Source organism: Rhea pennata, chromosome 32 (genome assembly GCF_028389875.1).
Source record: "Rhea pennata isolate bPtePen1 chromosome 32, bPtePen1.pri, whole genome shotgun sequence".
Classification (NCBI taxonomy): Eukaryota; Metazoa; Chordata; class Aves; order Rheiformes; family Rheidae; genus Rhea; species Rhea pennata.
Genome location: NC_084694.1, coordinates 291,892 through 311,998, shown reverse-complemented (window position 1 = coordinate 311,998; position 20,107 = coordinate 291,892). Strand labels below are relative to the sequence as shown.

The 20,107-nt window shown below is 71.2% G+C and overlaps 1 protein-coding gene across 2 annotated transcripts; it reads left to right on the top strand.

Moving 5' to 3' along the window:
• The first annotated feature begins 1,670 nt into the window (after positions 1–1,670).
• LTBP4 (latent transforming growth factor beta binding protein 4) lies at positions 1,671–20,105 on the top strand. Of its 2 annotated transcripts, XM_062598313.1 has the most exons (30): positions 1,671–1,864; positions 2,108–2,271; positions 7,142–7,357; positions 7,771–8,030; positions 8,280–8,382; positions 8,513–8,587; positions 8,723–8,845; positions 9,263–9,427; positions 9,765–9,911; positions 9,986–10,147; positions 10,355–10,486; positions 10,907–11,032; positions 11,133–11,252; positions 11,337–11,462; positions 11,846–11,971; positions 12,330–12,449; positions 12,514–12,639; positions 12,706–12,831; positions 13,273–13,395; positions 13,500–13,631; positions 14,191–14,319; positions 14,818–14,943; positions 15,033–15,401; positions 16,077–16,145; positions 16,219–16,347; positions 16,615–16,764; positions 17,228–17,380; positions 17,953–18,396; positions 18,473–18,622; positions 19,698–20,105. In XM_062598313.1, exons 2-30 carry the CDS (start codon positions 2,160–2,162, stop codon positions 19,850–19,852), a joined length of 4,494 nt encoding a protein of 1,497 aa, XP_062454297.1. In that variant the 5' UTR covers positions 1,671–1,864; positions 2,108–2,159; the 3' UTR covers positions 19,853–20,105. The 2 variants fall into 2 exon arrangements, with proteins under 2 accessions (XP_062454297.1, XP_062454296.1); XM_062598312.1 differs by lacking the exons at positions 1,671–1,864; positions 2,108–2,271 and adding an exon at positions 4,565–4,819.
• Positions 20,106–20,107: the final 2 nt, after the last annotated feature.

The window sequence follows — 20,107 nt, the reverse complement described above, 5'->3', positions numbered from 1 at the left end:
AGCTCCCTCGTGCACGCCCCCGTGTCCCCCCGGTGCCTCCCCCCCCCCCCCCCGTGAGCGTCCCCGAGCCCTGAGTGCCCCGAGGGGATGTGCTGAGCACCCCCCGCCCCCGGCGCGCGATGCGGCCCCCCCCGCCGGGCGCCCTCTGCCTCCTGGGGACCCTCCTGGCGCTGGGGGCGTGGGGGCAGCGCGGCCCCGGCCCGGCGCAGACGGGGCAGCGAGAGCCCGCGCCCGCGGGGTGAGTCAGCCCGCGGGGCCCAGGCGTCCGGGACCCCTTCCCCCCTCCCCTTTCTCCACTCCCCCGGTTTTCCTGCTTTGCCCCGATCCCCGCGGGCCCAGGCGTCCGGGACCCCTTCCCCCCTCCCCTTTCTCCACTCCCCCAGCTTCCCTGCTTTGCCTCGATCTCCGCGGGCCCAGGCGTCCGGGACCCCTTCCCCCCCCAACTCCGCTTCCTCTCCCCGACCCCCGGGGGGGACCGAGGCGTCTCGGCTCCGTGGCAGCCCCCCCGGCGGTGGAGCGGGGGCGGCCCTGGCGCGGTGCCCCCTCCCCGCGCTGACAGGTGCCGGGGGGGCGCCGCCCCCGCCCGGGGCCCCCGCGCTGCCCGGGCCGCCGCGGGCCGTGATGGCTTTTCCATGCGGCTGGGGGATGGGGCGGGGGGGTCCGGGGGGGCTGGCAGCCGCTGCCGCCGCCTGAAGCGGCTCCTGGAAAAAGTGCGGTGGAGGGGCCGGGGGGGCTGCGCTTCCTGCACCGCCCCCGCCCGCCCCCCCCAGGCCTCAGTTTCCCTCCTGGTGGCTGCAGCGTGGGGGAGCCCGTGGGAGGGAGCGGGGGGTCTTAGGGGCCCGGACGCCTGGGCCCCTTCCCTGCTTGGGGGGGGAGCAGTTGGTGAAGTGAGATGTCCAGTCTTAGCAAGATCCAGCCCCTCGAGGGTCCCCTCTTTCGGGGGGATGTGGCCGGGCCCCCCCTCACTGCCGGCCCCCCCCCCCAGCCCCAACGTGTGCGGGGAGTCCTGCTGCCCCGGCTGGAGCCAGGCCCCTCCCGGCCGCCCCTGCAGCAAAGGTACGTGGGGCCGGGGCGAGTTATGGGGCCGGAGCGAGTTATGGGGCCGGGGGGTTATGGGGCCGGGGGCCGCCGTTCCCCAGATGGGCTCTAGATGGCAGCAGCTCCCCACCCACGGGCGGTGGGGGGGGACCCCGGGGGCTCTGGGGTTTCCTATGGGGTGGAGGGGGTTCCCTATGGAGTGTTGGGGTCCCTAATGGGGTACTGAGGTCCTCTAGGGGTGCGGTCTTTCCTGTGGAATATGGGATTCCCTATGGGGTGGAGGGGGTCCCCTGTGGGATATGAGTTCCTCACAAGGAACTAATATGGGATATGGGGCACGGGGGTTCCCCTATGGCATGAGGGGTCCCCGGTGAGTGTCCCCTATTCTTCTGTGGCATGTGCGGTTCCCTGTGGGATATGGGGTCCCTTATAGGGTACAGGGATTCTCCTATAGCATCTGGGGGTCCCCTATGGAGTATGGGGGTCTCCTATGTGGTATAGGCATTCCTCTACGGAATACGAGTCCCCCGTGGGTGTCTCCCATGGGGTTTGCTATGGGGGTCTCTGCTAAGGCATGGGGGGAAGACGTGGGGCAGGCCGGGAGGTCTCAGCCCCTTGCCTTTTGCCCCGCAGCCATCTGCGCCCCATTGTGCCGGGGCAGGGGGCCGTGCCAGGCGCCCCCACACTGCCGCTGTCGTCCAGGCCCCACCGGCCCCCGCTGCCAAAGAGCCACCCCAGGGGGCCGGGGGGAGACCCCTGCTGCAGGGCTGCCCCCCACCCCGGTGGCCCCCCGCCCCCCCGCCTCGCTGCGCTGGCAGCCGCTGACGTGAGTGGTGTGTGCAGGGGGTGGGCAAAGCGGGAGCCCTCCCACCCCGGGAAGGGGTGTGCAGACCCTGGGGGGCTGCTGGAGGGAGGGGGGCTCCATCTAACCCTCACCCAAGTCTCTCCCTGGGCTTGGAGAAGTGGAGGGCCGGAGTGGGAGCCCGGATGCCTGGGCCCTCTGTGGCACGGGGTGGGGGGGGATGCAGGGTGGGGGGTTCAGTGTGGTGACCTCCCTGGCCCCCACCAGGCTCTCGGAGCTGTGGTCGGTGCTGCGCCGCCGCACACGCCCTGCTGACAAGATGAGCTCGCTGCTGGCCAGGCACCTGGAGACCCACAGGGGACAGGGACCCTCCCAGGGGCAGACACCCACCATGCGCCCGCCCCACGGCCAGCACCGGCCCCACGTGCCTGGTAAGGGGGACTCTGCAGACCCCCATCCTGGGGTGGCCAGGACCCTAGGAAGGGGGCTGTGGTGATGGATGCAGCCGGAGTGCAGGGGATGCTGGGGGGGGGGGCAAGCAGGGGTGGGGGGCTGCAGCCAGGGGTCCAGCCAGCTCCTCTCAGCAGAGGCTGACAAGGATTTTCCAGCTGACGTCAGCCCCTGGCTGGGGGGGAGGCAACCGCGGGGGGCTGGGGGCCCTGGAGGGGAGCTGGGCAGGCTGTCCCCCAACCTCCCTCCTTCTCCACTGCAGTCTAGGGGGAGGGCAGGAAGGGGGTCCCCAGCAGACCCCCCCCCCCGCCTGGATGGCCTGGTGCCCATCACCGTGGCCTCAGGGCTGTTGGCTCTGGGGCCTCTCTGGAAGGTGCGTGGTGGGATTTGCAGGGGTCGGGGCCCAGAGCCCCCCTCGGTCTGGGCCAGGCGGCTGCAGCTCTTCAGAGAGACCCCCAGGCCCGGCCCCCTTGCCGGGACCCCACGGAGGAGCCCCGGCATCCTGGCTCCCAGCCTCTCTCCCGCTCCAGCCGCTGCACCCTCCAGTGCTCCCCATGCTGGGAGCAGACCCAGGCGTCCTGGCTGCCGGGGGGGGTGACGTCAGCGGCTGTTCGCGCAGCTGGGGGGTGCCAGGGGCCCGGCCAGCCTGTCTGTCTGTCTGTCTGTCTGTCTCCTGTCTGGGCGTCCCATGTCCCCAGCGAGGTTCCTGTCTGGGGTGCCGTGTCCCTGGTGAGGTCTGTATCGGTGGCTGCTGGGGTCCCAGTTCCCCGCAAGGTCTGGGGCCCCCGAGAGGTCTGTGTCTGGGGAGATCCTGCTCCCCAGAGTGGTCTGCGTCTGGGGCTGCTGAGGACTGGTGGAGTCGTGTCCCCAGTGAGGTCTGTGTTGCAGCTTGTCTAGGAGCAAGGTCCCCATGGGGGGGGGGGCTTTGTCCCCCATGAGGATCCTGTTCAGGGGTCCCTGTCCCATGGTGCCATGTCCCCAAAGAGACTCCTATCTAGGTGGACACTTGTCACCACCAAGGTCCCTTTCTGGGGAGTGCCATTTCCCCAGGAAGGTGCTTGTCTGGGTGTCGTGTCCCCAAGAAGGGCCCTGTCCAGAAGTCTGATGTCCCCAGTGAGATCCCTAGTTTCCCATCTGGGGATCATGTCCCTGGAGAGGTCCCTGTCCAGGGTCACTCTGTGGGGCCGTGTCCCACAGTCTGTCTGGCGAGGTCCTACTCTGAGAGTCCCATGTCCCCAGTGAGGTCCTGCCTGGGATCCCCCTCGCAGAGTCCTGTCCAGGCCATATCTCCAGCGAGCTCCCTGTCTGGTGGACCTGGTCAAGAGTCCCCTATCCCTGCTGAGGTCCTGTCTGGGCCATGTCCCTGGTGAAGTCCTGACTTGCTGTTCCCATCCAAGAGCCCTGTGTCCCCAGCAAAGTTCTGCCTGAGGTTCTGTCCAAGCTGGGTCCCTGGTGAGCTCTCTGTCTGGTGTCCCTGTCCAACAGACCTGGTGTCCTGTCCAGGCCATGTCCTTGGCAAGGTCTCTGGTGTCCCCATCAGAGAGCCCTGTGTCCTGGGGGAGGTCCCTGTCCAGTGTCCCCTCTGTCCAAGGTGCCGCCTGCGCCATGCCCACGGTGAGGCGCTGCCCAGGCCAGGTGTCTGTGGTGCCGGGCCAGGTCGGGTCGAGTGTCGGCGGGACCGGGTGTCTGCAGGACCAGGTGTCGGTGGAGCTGTTCTGGGCCGAGCTGGGTGTCGGTGGAGCCGTGCCTTGCAGTGCCGTGCTGGGTGTCGGCGGGGCCGGGTGTCAGTGGAGCCGTGCCGTGCAGTGCCGCGCCGAGTGTCGTCGGGGCCGTGCAGTGCCGGGTCGGGTGTCGGTGGGGCCGGGTGTCGGCGGGGCCATGCTGTGCCGGGCCGGGTGTCGGTGGGGCCGTGCCGTGCAGTGCCGCGCCGGGTGTCGGCGGGCCCGGGTGTCGGCAGAGCCGTGCCGTGCAGTGCCGCGCCGGGTGTCGGCGGGCCCGGGTATCGGCAGAGCCGTGCCGTGCAGTGCCGCGCCGGGTGTCGGTGGGGCCGGGTGTCAGTGGAGCCGTGCCGTGCAGTGCCGCGCCGGGTGTCGGTGGGGCCGGGTGTCAGTGGAGCCGTGCCGTGCAGTGCCGCGCCGGGTGTCGGCGGGGCCGGGCCGGGCCGGGCCGGGGGCGGCGCGGCGGGAGCCCCAGCCCCGGGCGCGGCGGCCGCGGCTCCGCCACACGTTGTTGTTGGCGCGGGGCCCGGCGCGGCGCGGAGCCGCGTCCCAGAGCCGCGGGGCGCGCGGAGCCGAGCGGAGCCGCCGGGCATGGCCCCCGCGTTGCTGCTCGCCGCCGCCCTGGCGCTGCTGCCGGCCCCCCCCGGCCCCGGCCCCGCCGCCGCCGCCGCCGAGCGGCTCCGCGTGCATTTCACGCCCGCCGTCTGCCAGCTGCGCTGCGCCGGGCGCCGCTGCGCCAACCACTGCGAGCGGGGCAACGCCACGGCCCTGGAGAGCGGCGACCGCGCTGGCCGCGCCGGCTTCCGCCTCTGTGAGTCCCGGGGGGCGCGGGGTGCACGGGGCCCCGGCACGCCGGGGTGCAGCGGGGCGCCGAGCGCGCACGGGGCATGCGGGGCTCCAGGGTGCCCTGTTCCAGCAGGCCGGGGGTGCACGGGGCATGCAGTACTTCATAGTGCCCGGTTCTGGCACGCTAGACGTGCACGGAGGATGCGGGGCTCTGAAGTGCCCGGTTCTGGCACGCCAGGGTGCAGTGGGGGATGCAGGGCTCCAAAGTGCCCAGTTCTGGTACGCTGGATGTGCAGGGGGGATGTGGGGCTCTGGAGCGCCCAGTTCCAGGACACCGGACATGCACAGGGGATGCGGGGCTCCATGGTGCCCGGTTCTGCCAAGCCGGACATGCGCGGGGGGTGCAGGGCTCCATGGTGCCCGGTTCTGCCACGCTGGACATGCACGGGGGATGTGGGGCTCTGGAGTGCCCAGTTCCAGCATGCCAGACATGCACAGGGGGTGCGGGGCTCCATGGTGCCCAGTTTCAGCACGTCAGACGTGCATGGGGGGTGCAGGGCTCCATGGTGCCCGGTTTTGGCATGCCAGACATGCACGGGGGGCTCCAGCAGGCCAGGGGACTCCAGAGTGCATGGGGGCCTCTTGCTCATCTCGGGTGCACACAGGATGTGGGACTCTGGGGTGCCTGGCTCTGGCACATCAAGGGTGCGTGGGACATGCAGGGATCTGACGTGCCCAGCTCTGGCATGCTGAGGGTGCGTGGGGGGCTCTGGAGCACATGGTAGGGGGCACTGGGGGCTCTAGCTGCAGGGAGTGCACAGGGGAGTAAGTGCTCCGGGGTGCCCGGCTCCAGCATGCTGGCAGTACAAGGGGGGGGGGACTCGGGGGTGCCCAGCTCCAGCTCGCCGGGGGACTCGGGGGTGCATGGACGGGCTCTGGCATGCTGGGGAGCTGCAGCAGACTCTGGGACATGCAGGGCTCTGGCATGCAGGGGGTGCATGGGGGGGGCTCTGGGGTGCATGGAGGAGCTCCAGCAGCCCAGGCGCCCCGGTGAGGGGTGTCCTAGGGCCCCGGGCACCATTGGGAGGGGAAGGGGCGCAGGCCAGCTCACCCCATGCCAGGCCCAAACACCTGCAAGTGCTGGTCCCGGGGGTGGGGGACCGCCCCCACCTGCGCCTGCAGCTTCCTCCCGAGGCGAACCCAGGCGTCCAGGGCCTGCTCCGCACCCAGACCCGGGGTGGGGAACCGAGGCACCGGGCTCCCGCCTCGCTCCAGCCCCCGGGGGCTCGCGGGGTGCCGTCGGGGCGCCGGGGGGAGGGGGGCAGCGCTCGCGAGCAGCCGCCCCTCGCCGGGAGGCACCGGGAAGGCGGGGCCGCGGGCGGCCGCTCCCGGGGGGCCGCGTCCCACCCACGCCGCGGCATGAGCTCATCGCCCCGGCGGAGCGCGCACCCCCTCCGCTCCCACCTCCGCAGCGGGGCCCGCCCAGGCTTCCTCCGGGGGCAAACGCCGGGAATTCGGAAAATAAACAAGGGCCCCAAGCTCCGCGCTGCGAGTCGCAGACGCTGGAGCCGAGCCACCTGCTCGGACGCCTGGGCTCTCCCGCCACGGCCCGGCCGGGACGCCGGGGCCCCCTCGATGCGCCGCGGGCTGAGCCGAGCCCGGCCGCGCCGTGCCCGCCTGGCGCCGGCGCCCCGGGGGGGTCCCGGCTCCGGGGGGGTCCCGGCCCCGCCACGCCCCGCCGGGCCAAGCGGGCAGGAAACCGGCTTTTCCGGCCCGCCGGGTCCGGGACCGCCCGTCGGGCCGTGCCCGGGGGGGCAGCAGCGCCCCGGGGGGATGGGGGGTGGGTTTGCAGCCCCCCTCCCGCCCCGCCTAACAAAGCTCTTCGCGGCGGATCCGTGCCCGCCGCCGCGCGCCGAGGGACCCCGAGGGGCCCCGGGGGGCCGGGGCTGGGAGAGGACCCAGGCGTCCGGGCGTCCCTCCCGCTTGGGCCGCCGCCCGCCCCCGTCCCAGCTGCTCTCAGCTGCTGCAGCAGCATCGCGGACGAGGGGCCGTGTCCTGTGGCGGGGCGCAGCGAGCCGCCTCCCACCCTCCCACCCTCCGCAGACCCCGGCCGGGTGCCCTGGCAGCGTGTCCCGCGGGGGTCCCACGCGCGGGGCCGGGGGCTGTGGAGGGCTGCGGGGAGCAGAGCCCCCGTCCCTGTTACTGGGGGGGGGGGGGGGGAGGAGCGAGTGGATCCAGCAGGGCCTGGATGCTGGCAATGGCCAGAGGCATGTGCTGGGGGTCCCGTCCCTTGGGGGGGGGGGGGTGTCCAACCCCGCTGCCCTCCTAGCCCTGCTCTGCCTTGCAGTCCTCTGCCCGCTGATGTGCCGCAACGGGGGGGTCTGCGCCCAGCGGGACGCCTGCCTCTGCCCCCCCGACTTCACCGGCAAGTTCTGCCACATCCCTGCCAACCGCACGCAGCGTGCAGGGCCCCCCCGGCCCGGCCCCCCCCCGGGGGAGCCCCAGCCCCTCACCAAGTCCGTGTACACCCTGCCACTGGCCAACCACCGGGAGGAGCAGGATGGTGAGACCCCGGCTGGGGGGGGGGCATGGGGCACCAGGGGGCTAGAAGGGCGGGGGATAGGGGACAGTGGAGGGCTGGGAGGGGGGTCCTGGGAGGCTCTGGGGGCCCTGGGAGGCTGGAAGCAGGTTCTGGGGACTATGGGGGCTGGAAGTGGGTACTGTGGGGCAGTTGGGTCTATGGAGGCACTGGGAGGCTGGAAGGATGTATTGGGGGGCAGTGGAGGCTGTGGGGGTACTAGAGGGCTGGAGGAGGTCATGGGGATACTGGAGGGATGGAAAGGGGATACTGGGGATCTCTAGAGGGCTGAGGGGCACTGGAAGGGGGCTGAGGGCTCGGGGGGGCCAGCAGGGCCGAGGAGTATGGGGCCACGTCCAGGCCCCGGCGCCCGCTCCCCGCCAGCCTCGCTCCCCCAGGCGCCCTGTCCATGGTGAGCATCCACGTGCAGCACCCGCCCGAGGCCTCGGTCACCATCCACCAGGTGGAACGGGTCCGCGGGCCCGGCGCCAACGAGGACGAGGCGGCGGCGGCCCCCAACACCCTGCCGGCCCCCAATGCCCTGCCGGGCCCCCGCTCGGCCCTCTACAGCGTCCTGGCCCAGAGCAGCCCCCACGTGCCCGGCTACGGCGAGAGCGCCGGCTACGGATACTGCTTCCGGCAGCTCCGCGACGGAGAGGTAACCCTGCCGGGGAGGCGAACACCAGCCCACGTGCAAGGGCACGGACGCCGCAGTGAGCAGTGTGCACACGGGGATATGGCGGTGGGGTGGTGGGATGCAGCAGGAGGGCGTGTGGGTGCTGGGATGGTCTGTGCTGCAGCTGCCCCTCGCTGCAGCCTCCCCGCATCCCCCTGGTCTGTCCACGGGACAGAGCGGGGTTTCAGGGCTCTCCCTCCCTCCGACTGATGCCATCTCCCCACCGTGCAGTGCAGCTTGCCCCTGCCGGGCTTGCGGACCCAGGAGATCTGCTGCCGCGGGGCCGGCGTGGCCTGGGGCGTCCATGAGTGCCAGCCCTGCGACCAGGAGACGGGTGAGACATCACTGGGAAGAGAGGGCGTTTGCAGCTGCAGGGACCCCGGTGGGCAGGGGGTTGGGGGTCCTGGCAGCTGCCGGGGCACGTGGGAAGGCTCCTGCTCTGATCGCTGCTCTCCCTGCGCCAGCCAACCTGCCGGTGCTGGGGCAGCAGGACACCCCATGCCCCAAGGGCTTCCAGCGCTCCAACGGCTCCTGCATGGGTGAGTGGGTGCTGAGAAGGACTGTGGGGCAGGGGCCAGCCAGAGCCCAGTTGTGTGCCCACGGTGCTGGGCCAGCAGCTGGGGGTTCTGCCCAGGGGGCTCTGGCCATCCTGATGGCCCCGCACGCGCCCGCAGACGTGGACGAGTGCCGGGATGGTGCCTTCTGCCAGAACGGGCTGTGCACCAACACACGGGGGAGCTTCGCCTGCCTCTGCCACTCAGGCTACATCCTCGACTCGTCCCGCAGCAGCTGCATCTGTGAGCACCTGCGATGGGCACGAGCACGGGCACAGGGATGGGCATAGGGATGAGCGTGGACATGGGGACAGGGATGGCCATGGGGATGGGGATGGGGATGGGCACAGAAATGGGCATGGGGATGGGGATGGGGACGGGCGTGGCCATGGGGATGGGCACAGGGATGTGCTTGGGCATGGGGATGAGGATATGCTTGGGCATGGGGATGGGGACAGGGACACAGGGGCTGAGACAGGCCTGGGGATGAGGATGGGCACAGGGATGGGACAGGCGTGGGGATGGGCACAGGGAGGGCACGTGGACAGGCAGGGGGTGGCATCCCACGGCACTGCCCCGTGCGCCTCTCAGTGCACCGGTGGGGCCCGGGGCGAGTGCCGGGGGCTCACCCCGTGCCTGTGTCTCCCCGGCCGCCCCCAGCGCACCAGGTGATCTCGGAGGCCAAGGGCCCCTGCTACCGCGTGCTGCGGGACGGGCAGTGCGCCCTGCCCACCCTGCGCAACATCACCAAGCAGATCTGCTGCTGCAGCCGCGTGGGCAAGGCCTGGGGGCATGGCTGCGAGCGCTGCCCCCCCTTCGGCTCTGGTGAGACCCCCACCCCTGCCATGAGCTGCCCGGATGCCTGGGCCCACCCTTAAGGGGCTGAGGGGTCTGGGTGCCAGTTTGGGTGGGGGTTTGGGAGCCAGGAAGCCTGGACACTCCCGTGGTTTTGGGGAAAGTACTGATTCTGGTTTGGGGTTGCAAGTGGGAAAAAGATCCAGGATGCTTCTTGCAGCACTGGGGAAGGGACTGGGACTGGGTTGGTTTGCAAGAGGGCAGCAGACCTGGGACGCCTGGGCTCTTTCCCAGGCTTGCGCTGTGCAGAGCAGCTGGGCAGTGTCCCCGTCCCCATTCCCGTCCCCAACGCCTCTCCTGCCTGCAGAGGGGTTCAAGGAGATCTGTCCAGCGGGACCCGGCTACCACTACTCGGCCTCCGATCTGCGGTACAACACCCGCTACCTGGGCCATGACCTGCCCCGCGTCCCTGTCGGCCGCCCCCGCAGCACCACCGTGGCTCCGCCGGCCACCCGTGAGCGCACCGCCCCCCTCCGCCCCTCCGCTCGCCCCCCCGGGCTGCCCTCACCCCATTTCTCTCACCCGCAGCCCGCTGGCGCGGACCTCCGCAGGGGCCGGAGGAGCGGCGCCCCGGCCGGCCGCCCCCGACGCGGCCCCCGCCCATCCCCGAGGTCTTCGTCGTTCCTCGGCCCACCCCGGGGCCCGCTCGGCCCGTCCCCACGGCGGCCCCCCGCCAGGTGCCGGTCCCAGGTAGGGTGAGGATGGGATGGGGACGGGATGGGGTTGGGGGGCCGTGAGGTTGCGTGCGAAGAGAATCTTTTCCTTCTCCTTGTGTGGGGTTGCACGTGTGTGTGTGCAGTTGCACCCATGCAAGGTTGCACATATGCCCCCATGCACCGTCGCACTCGTGCGCCGTCGTGCACGTGCGCGCAGCTCCCCGTTGCCCTCTGTTCACAGCGCCCAGCAGCACCGTGTGCGAGCGAAACCCCCAAATCTGCGGCCCGGGGCGCTGCGTCCCCCGCCAGGGCGGCTACACCTGCCTCTGCCACCCTGGCTTCTGGCTGAGCACCCAGGGCACCCACTGCATCGGTGAGGGCTGCCGGGGCTGGGGAGGGGACAAGGAGCAGGCAGGGAGCTGGGGAAGAGGAGGAGAGCTGGCAAGGGGCTGGGGACCCTTCCTTGTGGGTGCACCTGTCCGTCTGTCCGTGCACCCAGGTCCCTGGAGTGGAAGGGACCAGGGCCCTTGTCCATCTCTCTGTCTGCACCCATCCATCTCTCCTTTGCACCAATCTGTCTGTGCACCCAACTGTCTGTCCATGCACCCGTCCATCTGTCCATTGTGCCCATCTGTCCATGCACCCGTTTGTCCATGCACTTGTCTATCCATCTGTCCATGCACCCATGTTTGTGCACCCATTCCTCTGTTTCTCCATGCACCCATCCACCTGTCCATGCGCCCATCTGTCCATGCACTTGTCTGTCTGTGCGCTCATCTGTCTGTGCCTCCAGATGTGGACGAGTGTCGTCAGAGCCCCCGTCCCTGCACCAACGGCCGCTGTGAGAACTCGGTGGGGAGCTACCACTGCGTCTGCGCCCCCGGGTACCGCGCCGACGCTGCTGGCACCGACTGCCAGGGTCAGTGAGGGCCAGGGGGGCTGGGCCTGGACACCTGGGCCCGGGGGCTCCGGGACCAGGGGGGAACCACTGGGGGCTGAATCTCCTCTTGTCTGTGCAGACGTTGACGAGTGCACCCAGCAGCCCTGCGCCGGTGGCCGCTGCGAGAACACCCCTGGCTCCTACCGCTGCGTCTGCCCTTCTGGGTACCAGCTCGGCCCCCCGGGCACCGGCTGCACAGGTGTCGCAGGAGGGGGCTGGGGCTGGGGGTCGCACGCTGTGGGGGGAATGAGGCAGGGTGGTCACAGAGCCCCTCTGCCCTCAGACATCGATGAGTGCGCCCAGAGCCCGCAGGCCTGTGCACCCGGGCGCTGCGAGAACATGCCCGGTGGCTACCGCTGCGCCTGCCCTGGCGGCTACCAGCCCAGCCCCGATGGCACCCAGTGTGTCGGTAAGAGGGGACGGGGCCCCACATGTGGGCACTGGGGGCAGCGGAGTGGCAGCGTGCATGTCTGTGGGCAAGGTGCATGCATGCACAGGCATCTGCGGACACATGTGCATTGGTGCGTGTGCACGCACGGGCGTCTCTGGGCATACATGCATCAGTGCCTGTGCACGCTCGTGTGTCCATGGTCATGAATGCATTGGTGCACGGGTATGCATGGGAGTCTGTGCACACGCAAATGTCCGCAGGGGGTGGGGGTGTCTGTGCATAAGCGGCTGTCTGCAGGCACGTGTGTCTGTGTGTGCCCGTGCATGCACAAGTGCCCGCGTGTGCTCCGTGCCCCGGGGACAAGGCCGTTCTCCCCGGTGCCGTTTGCTCTCTGCCCGCAGACGTGGATGAGTGCCAGCAGAGCCCCCGGCCCTGCGCCTACGGGCGCTGCGAGAACTCGCCCGGTGGCTATAGCTGCTCCTGCCCAGCTGGCTTCCAGGTGAACGAGGAGGAGACCCAGTGCGAGGGTGAGCCGGGGCTGGGGCACACGGGGCAGGGACCGTGCCGCAGGCTGGCTGTGCCCCGTGCTGTGGGCTGCCTGTGCCGGACACGGATCGTGTTGCACACTGCCACGGGCTGGCCGTGCCAGGCACCGATTGCATTGCACACCACCACAGGCTGGCCGTGCTGTGCACCGATCACATTGCACGCTGCTGCGGGCTGGCTGTGCTGTGCACCGATCGTGTTGCACACCACCACAGGCTGGCCGTGCCAGGCGCTGATCGCGTTACACGCCACCGCGGGCTGGCCGTGCCAGGCACCGATCGCGTTGCACGCCGCTGCGGGCAGGCTGTGCCACAGCTCACTCTGCTCCGTGCCGCGCAGACATCGACGAGTGCGAGAACCACCTCGCCTGCCCAGGCCAGGAGTGCATGAACACACCGGGCTCCTTCCAGTGCCGGCCGTGCCGCGAGGGCTACCAGCTCCGCAACGGGCGCTGCACAGGTAGGGCTGCCCCCGCGGCACCGGGGCCCCGCGGCCCCCGGCCCCCCTAACCCTCTGCCTGCAGACGTGGACGAGTGCGCCGCGGGCTCGCCCTGCGGCCCCCACGGCCGCTGCAGCAACACGGACGGCTCCTTCAGCTGCGAGTGCCGGAACGGGTACCGGGCCGGCGGGGCCGGCGGGCCCTGCGCAGGTGAGCGGGGCGGCCCCCGGGAGCCCCCGCGCCGCCGCCCGCCCTGACGGCCTCCTGCGCCCGCAGACGTCAACGAGTGCCTGGAGGGCGACTTCTGCTTCCCCCACGGCGAGTGCCTCAACACCGAGGGCTCCTACACCTGCCTCTGCGCCCAGGGCTACAGCACCACCGCCGACGGCACCGCCTGCGTCGGTGCGTGCCCCCCCCCGCCCCCGGGGCCCAGGCGTCCGGCCCTGCAGCACTGCCCACCGGCCCCCCAGCCACGGTGCTGCCAGGTCCAGGGCTGTCTGCAGGCTGGCAGGCGCTGGGGGTGGGGAGAGGATGGCGATGGTGATGGGGATGAGGGATGAAGGTGAGGGTGAGGGATGGGGATGGGGATGAGGGATGAAGGTGAGGGTGAAGGATGTGGATGAGGAGGAAGGATGGGGATGAGGGATGAAGATGAGGGTGAAGGATGTGGATGAGGAGGAAGGATGGGGATGAGGTATGAAGATGAGGGTGAGGGATGAAGAGAGGGATGAGTGGTGGGGATGAAGATGAGCTGAGGATGAGGATGGGGGCAGACAGGGCCACCAGCTGGTGGACACGTGGGGTCTGTTTCGTCCCCTCTGTTTAACCCCACATCTCCTGCAGACGTGGATGAGTGCCAGCGCGGGGGCGTCTGCGAGGGGGGCCGCTGTGCCAACACCGACGGCTCCTTTGACTGCTACTGCCCGGCGGGTTTCCGCACCGATGCCGACAAGGCCCTGTGCCAGGGTGAGGGGCTGGGGCTGCCCTGCCCCACGGCAGGGCCGGGCAGGGGCTGGTGCCGGGGCTGCCTGGCTCAGCTGGGCTCTCGGCGAGGGTGCTGTGTCCCGCAGACGTGGATGAGTGCCAGGAGTACGGGGCCGTGCTGTGCGGGACCCAGCGCTGCGAGAACATCCCCGGCTCCTACCGCTGCGTCACCGACTGCCAGCCGGGATACCGGGCTGGCGCCGACGGGGACTGCGTTGGTGAGTGAGGGGTGGCGCAGTGACTGGGACCAGCACGGGGACCGGCACAGGGACCAGGACGGGCACAGGGACCGGGGCCAGGACAGGGGCTGGGATGGGTAAAGGGACCGGGATGGGCATGGGGACTGGGATGGGCATAGGGACCAGGATGGGCACAAGGACCGTGACCGGGATGGGTGCCAGGACCTGGAGGGACAGGGGAACTGGGATAGGCATAGGGACCAGGATGGGCACGAGGACCAGGACCAGGATGGGGACCAGGACCTGGAGGGGCAGGGGAGCTGGAATGTGCTGGTGACCAGGAGAGGGACCAAGAAGGGATTAGGCCTGGGATGGGGATCTGGATGGGCATAGGGACTGGGATGGGTGTGGGGGCTGGGATGAGGAGCAGGATGGGGAGCAGGATGGGCATAGGGACTGGGACCAGGGCCAGGATGGGCACAGGGACTGGGACAGGCACAGGGACCAGGATGGGCTGCTTGGGGGCTCGCTGCGGGTCCCTGGGTCTCCCCAGCCTGCCCATGCCCCGGCTGTGCCTGGGGTGTCTCCTCTCCCACAGACGTGGATGAGTGCCGGGAGTACGGGGGCGCCTGCGGGGCCCAGCGCTGCGAGAACCTGCCCGGCTCCTACCGCTGCATCACCGACTGCCAGCCGGGATACCGGGCCAGCGCCGGCGGGGACTGCGTCGGTGGGTGCCAGGCACTGGGATGGGGGCAAGGGGGCCGTGCCAGGGGCGGGGGGGGGGCTAGGATGCAGAGGGGCAGGGAGACCATGCCATGGGGCACAGAGGGACCTTTCCATGGGGTGCAGCTGGTCTGTGCTAGGGCATGCAAGTGCACCAGGCCAGGGGGATGCACGTGCACCATGCCAGGAGGATGCACGTGCACCAGGCCAGGGGGATGCAAGTGCACCAGGCCAGGGGAATGCACATGCACCAGGCCAGGGGGATGCAAGTGCACCAGGCCAGGAGGACGCACGTGCACCAGGCCAGGGGGATGCACGTGCACCATGCCGGGGGGGGGCCCAGAGGGGCAGGGGCACCATGCTGTGGGCCACAGTGGGTCCGTGCTAGGGGTGCAGGTGCACACTGGCATGGGGGTGCAGAGCGGCAGGGATGCCGTGGGGCAGGGGGCCGTGCCAGGGCCGCCCGCGGGAGCCGATGCCAGCGGTGCCGCGGGCCTTGCAGACGTGGACGAGTGCGCCAACGGGACGCTGTGCGGGGACCACGCCGTCTGCCACAACCTGCCTGGCTCCTTCCAGTGCGTCTGCGACCAGGGCTACGAGACCGCCCGCGACGGCCGCCACTGCCAGGGTAGGGCGCCGGGGGGGCCGGGGGCACCGGGGGCCCGGGGCCAGGTGCCGGCTGCGCCCCGACACCCCGCGTCCCGCCGTCCCCCTCAGACGTGAACGAGTGCGAGACGCTGGCGGGCGTCTGCGGGGCCGAGCTCTGCGAGAACGTCGAGGGCTCCTTCCTCTGCCTCTGCCCCGACAGCCGGGACGAGTTCGACCCCATGACGGGACGCTGCACCCGGCCGCCCAGCGCCGGCCGCCCGGCCCACGGCCCCGGTGCCGGTGCCGGCGCGGCCGTGGTGGTGCCAACCACTGCGGCGCCCCGGCCCCCAGCGCAGCCTCGCGCCGGTGCCGCCGCCTGCTTCAGCAAGGCGTGCGGGGTGCTGGCTGCCAACGTCACCCAGCAGCAGTGCTGTTGCAGCGTGGGCTGGAGCTGGGGCCGCCAGTGCCCCGCGCAGCCCTGCCCGGCCCCCGGCACAGGTACGGCCCCACCGCCCCCCCATGCCCCGTGCCCGGGGGGTCCTGTCCCTCGGCACGGACCTGCTCCCGCATGCCCAGCTTGCTCGTGGAGGTGCGCGGGTAGATGGGGTGCGGGGGGCCGGTGCAGGGGACAGGGTGCCCGGGGGTGCCCACGGAGGGGATGGGGTGCACAGGGCTGGGACAAGGTGTGTGGGCTGAGGATGAGGTGCATGGGGCCGGGACAAGGTATGGGAGCAGGGGGTAGGGTGCACGATCTGGGATGAAGCTCCTGGACATGGTGCAAGGGTAGGGGACAAGGTGCGTGGACAGGGAGTGAGGTGCACATGGCTGGGATGAGGTGTGTGGGCAGGGGACGGGGTGCACAGGGCTGGGATGAGGCTCACGGAGCCAGGAGGAGCTGCCCAGAGCTGGGATGAGGCACATGGATGGGGTGCGTGGGTAGAGGACATGTGCAGGGGATGGGGTGCACAGGGCCAGGACAAGGAGCACGGGCAGGGGATGGGGAGCAGGGGGCTGAGGCGAGGTGCACTGATGGAGTGCGTGGGCAGGGGACATTTGCACGGGCAGGGGATGATGCACGCAGCACTGGGCACAGCTGGAATCGTGCTGGCCGGCTGCTGGCAAGGTCCCAGCATGGACGGGGCCGTGGCAGCGCTGACCCCTCTCTCCGCCCAGGGGAATACCACACCATCTGCCCCCACGGGATGGGACAAACCTCCTCCGGACCCCAGGGCTCACCCGCAGGTGAGTGTCACCCACGGTGGGGGGGGGAGGGGACAGGACGCCGGGGCCCCCTGACCACCCCGTGCGCCCGCAGATGTGGACGAGTGCGCGCTCTTCGGGCCGCAGCTCTGCAAGGGAGGGATGTGCGTCAACGCCGCCGCCGGCTTCAGCTGCTACTGCCCCAGCGGCTACTACTACGAGCAGGAGCATCTGCAGTGCATCGGTGAGCCGCCCACGCCCCGAGCGCCGCCCTGCCTCTGCCCTTGACCCCAGCCCGTGCCCCAGCCCTAATCCCTTGCCCCAGTCTGCGCCCTTGAGCCCCTGCCCCTGCCTCTGACCCCCAGGCCCTGCCCCTGCCCTTGACCCCCGACCCTGACCCCCCCGACCTTGACCCCCTGCACATGCCTCTGACCCCCAGCCCTGCCCCTGCCCCCTTGCCCCTGCCCCTGACCCCCCACGCCTGCCCCTGACCCCGCGGCTGCCGGCGCAGATAACGACGAGTGCCTGGACGAGGAGGCCGAGCCCTGCATCGGGGGCCGCTGCACCAACACCATCGGCTCCTACTACTGCTCCTGCGACCCCCCTCTGGTGCTGGACGGCTCCCAGCGGCGCTGCGTCAGCAATGACAGCCAGGCGCTGGGTGAGGGTCCAGGCCCCCGTGGCAAGCACACACAGCGCAGCACGGCACAGTGCGGTGGAGCGCAACGTGGTGCAACACGGCATGGCACAGCACGGCACAGCATGGTGCAGCATGGCACAGCACAGCACGGTGCAACATGGCATGCTGCAGCATGGCACAGCATGGTGTGGCACAGTGCAGCACGGCACAGTGCAGCATGGCACAGCACAGCATGGTGCAGCTTGGCATGGTGCAGCACGGCATGGCACAGTGCGGCACAGCACAGCACAGTGCAGCATGGTGCAGTGCAGCACCGCACAGCGCAACACAGCACGGCACAGCAGCGCGCAGTACTGTGTGGCATGGCACAGCGTGGCACGGTGCAACACAGCACGGCACGGCACAGTGCAGCATGGCACGGCACAGCGCGGCACGGTGCCCGGGGTCGACCCACTGGTGCCCGACGGTGCCTCTCTCCCCACAGACGCCAACCAGGCCGTGTGCTGGCAGGAGGTGGGTCCCGACCTGGTGTGCGGGCGGCCCCGGCTCGACCGGCAGGTCACCTACACCGAGTGCTGCTGCCTCTACGGCGAGGCCTGGGGCATGGACTGCGCCCTCTGCCCGGCCCGCGACTCAGGTGCGGCCCCGCGGCCTCCCCACGCCGTCACCGGCGCTGCCGGCCACGCTCGTGCCCTGCGGCCCCCCAGCTCCCCGGCAATGCGGAGACCCCCTGGCATCCCTTGGGCAGCGGGGACGCATTGCCTCCCCACAGACCCCAGGCATTGCAGGGACCCCTGGCACCCCCACGGACCCCCAGGCGTTGCAGGGACCCCTGGCACCCCCACGGACCCCCAGTGTTGCAGGGACCCCTGGCATCCCTTGGGCAGCGGGGACGCATTGCCTCCCCACAGACCCCAGGCATTGCAGGGACCCCCCCACACTCCTGCAGACCCTCAGCAGCGAGGGACCCTTTGCCTCTGCACAGCCCCTGGGCAGTGAGAGCTCTTTGCATCCTTGCGCCCCCGCCCCCCGCTTGACCTGGGGTCCCCTTTGCATCCCCGCAGCCCCAGGGCAATGGGGACCTTCGCACCCCCCCCCAGCCCCTCGGCAATGCAGGCCCCCCCCCCCGGCATTGCGGGACCCCTGCATCCTCGCAGCCGGGTGGCCTGGGGTCCCCGGCCAGACTCTCTTTCCCCGCTCTGCCCGCAGACGACTTCGAGTTCCTCTGCAACGTGCTGCGCCCGCCCAGCTACGGCCCCGTGCGCCCGGGGCTGGGCTCGTCCTACGAGTACGGCCCCGAGTTCGCACCGCCCTACGGGCTGCCCTACGGCCCCGAGCTCTTCGCGGGGACGGGGCCGCGCGCGCCCCCCCCGGGGCTGCGCCCCGACTACGACCCCTACGGGCTGGGGGCCGCGGGGGGCTACGACCCCCGGGGGGGGCCCCTCTACAGCCCCCCCCGCTACGAGGCCACCGACTTCGAGGACTTCGAGGGGTCCTACCGCCGGCCCGGCGCCCCCCGCTCCTACCGCCCGCGCAGCCCCCCCAGCGACCCCCGCTACGAGCCTGAGGACCCCCCGCCGGGCCCCCCCTGGCCCTACCAGCCCCGGGACACCGGCGCCTTCCCCGAGCGCCCCGGCCGCGCCAGCGAGGACGGTGAGTGCCCGCGGGGCCGGGCGCGCGGCGCGGCGCGGCGCGGGGGGACGTCCCTCCTCTTAACCGGCCTTTCCAGACCGCTACGAGCAGTTCGAGGGGCTGCAGGCGGAGGAATGCGGCGTGCTCAACGGCTGCGAGAACGGGCGCTGCGTGCGGGTGCCCGAGGGCTACACCTGCGACTGCGACCAGGGCTACCGGCTGGACACGGCCCGGCTGGCCTGCGTCGGTGAGAGCCCCGGCGCGCTGCCCGCCGCGCATGCTGCCCCGCACACGCAGATCCCCGCGTGCGCACGAACATCCCGGCCCGTGGGCGCTCAGCCCTGGTGCACGCAGCCCTGTAGTCCCCAGGCATGCAGACCCCTCCCTCCCCTTGCACGCCAGCCCCCTTCCGTGCTCACGGTCCCGGGCACGCTGCCCCATGCACACCAGCCCCCGTCACCATGCTCCAGTCCCCTGTGCTGCTGGCCCGGCCACCCGTGCACATACAGTCCCCGCGCTGCACTGTCACCGTGGGATCCCCACTGCTCTGTGTGTCCTCGTGGCAGCACCTCCCTTGCAAATCCCCTTGCACGCAGCTCCCCACACACCCTGACGCAAGCCTGCAGCCCCTGCACCTGTGTGCACGCACAGTGCCACGCACCGGGCACTGCAGGCCATGCACCGGGCACCACGGGCCGTGTGCCAGGCACCACGGGCCATGCACCGGGCACTGCAGGCCATGCACTGAGCACCACGGGCCGTGCACTGTGCACCATGAGCCGCCCACCAGGCACTGCAGGCCATGCACCAGGCACCACGGGCCGTGCACCGGGCACCACGGGCCATGCACCGGGCACCACGGGCCATGTACCAGGCACCACGGGCCGTGCACCGGGCACCACAGGCCGTGTGCCGGGCACCACGGGCTGTGCACTATGCACCATGGGCCATGCACCGGGCACTGCAGGCCATGCACCAGGCACCACAGGCCGTGCACCGGGCACCACGGGCCATGCACCGGGCACTGCAGGCCATGCACCGGGCACCACGGGCCGTGCACCGGGCACCACGGGCCGTGTGCCGGGCACCACGGGCTGTGCACTATGCACCATGGGCCATGCACCGGGCACTGCAGGCCATGCACTGAGCACCACGGGCCGTGCACTGTGCACCATGAGCCGCCCACCAGGCACTGCAGGCCATGCACCAGGCACCACGGGCCGTGCACTGTGCACCATGGCCTGTGCACCAGGCACCACAGGCCGTGCACATCAGCCCCCCCCCACCCCCCATGCCGCCCTCACCCTCGCTCTGCCCCACAGACGTCAACGAGTGCGCCGAGGCCGCCGCCTCCCCCACGCTGTGCCTCAACGGGCGCTGCCTCAACACCGAGGGCTCCTTCCGCTGCCTCTGCCCCCGCGGCTACGTCCTGGCGCAGCCGCCGCACCGCTGCGTGCCCGCGCGCCCCCGGGCCTGAGGGCGCCCGCCGCCCCGGCCCCGCGCCTGCCCGGGCCCTGTATTTATTGTGTGTATATAGGAGCGGGGCTGGATGTACAGACGCCGTGGGAGGCGCCGGGACCCCCCCCCCCCGGCTCCCCGCTTGCCGGCCGGGGAGGGGCCCGTGCTGCCCCGCGGGGCGGCGGAGAGCCCCGGGGCTGGGGGGCCTCTCCGCACCGCCTGAAGCCCCCGACCGCCCCACTTTCACAGAATAAAGGTTTTCTATAAAACGATG

Bases quoted from the DNA above. Each gene is read 5' to 3' on its own strand.
- LTBP4 (XM_062598312.1), top strand. From the start codon at position 4,600: ATGGCCCCCGCGTTGCTGCTCGCCGCCGCCCTGGCGCTGCTGCCGGCC. The intron at 10,487-10,906 runs GTGAGGGCTGCC...CTGTGCCTCCAG, and splicing joins CCAGGGCACCCACTGCATCG to ATGTGGACGAGTGTCGTCAG. The intron at 13,632-14,190 runs GTGAGTGAGGGG...CCTCTCCCACAG, and splicing joins CGCCGACGGGGACTGCGTTG to ACGTGGATGAGTGCCGGGAG.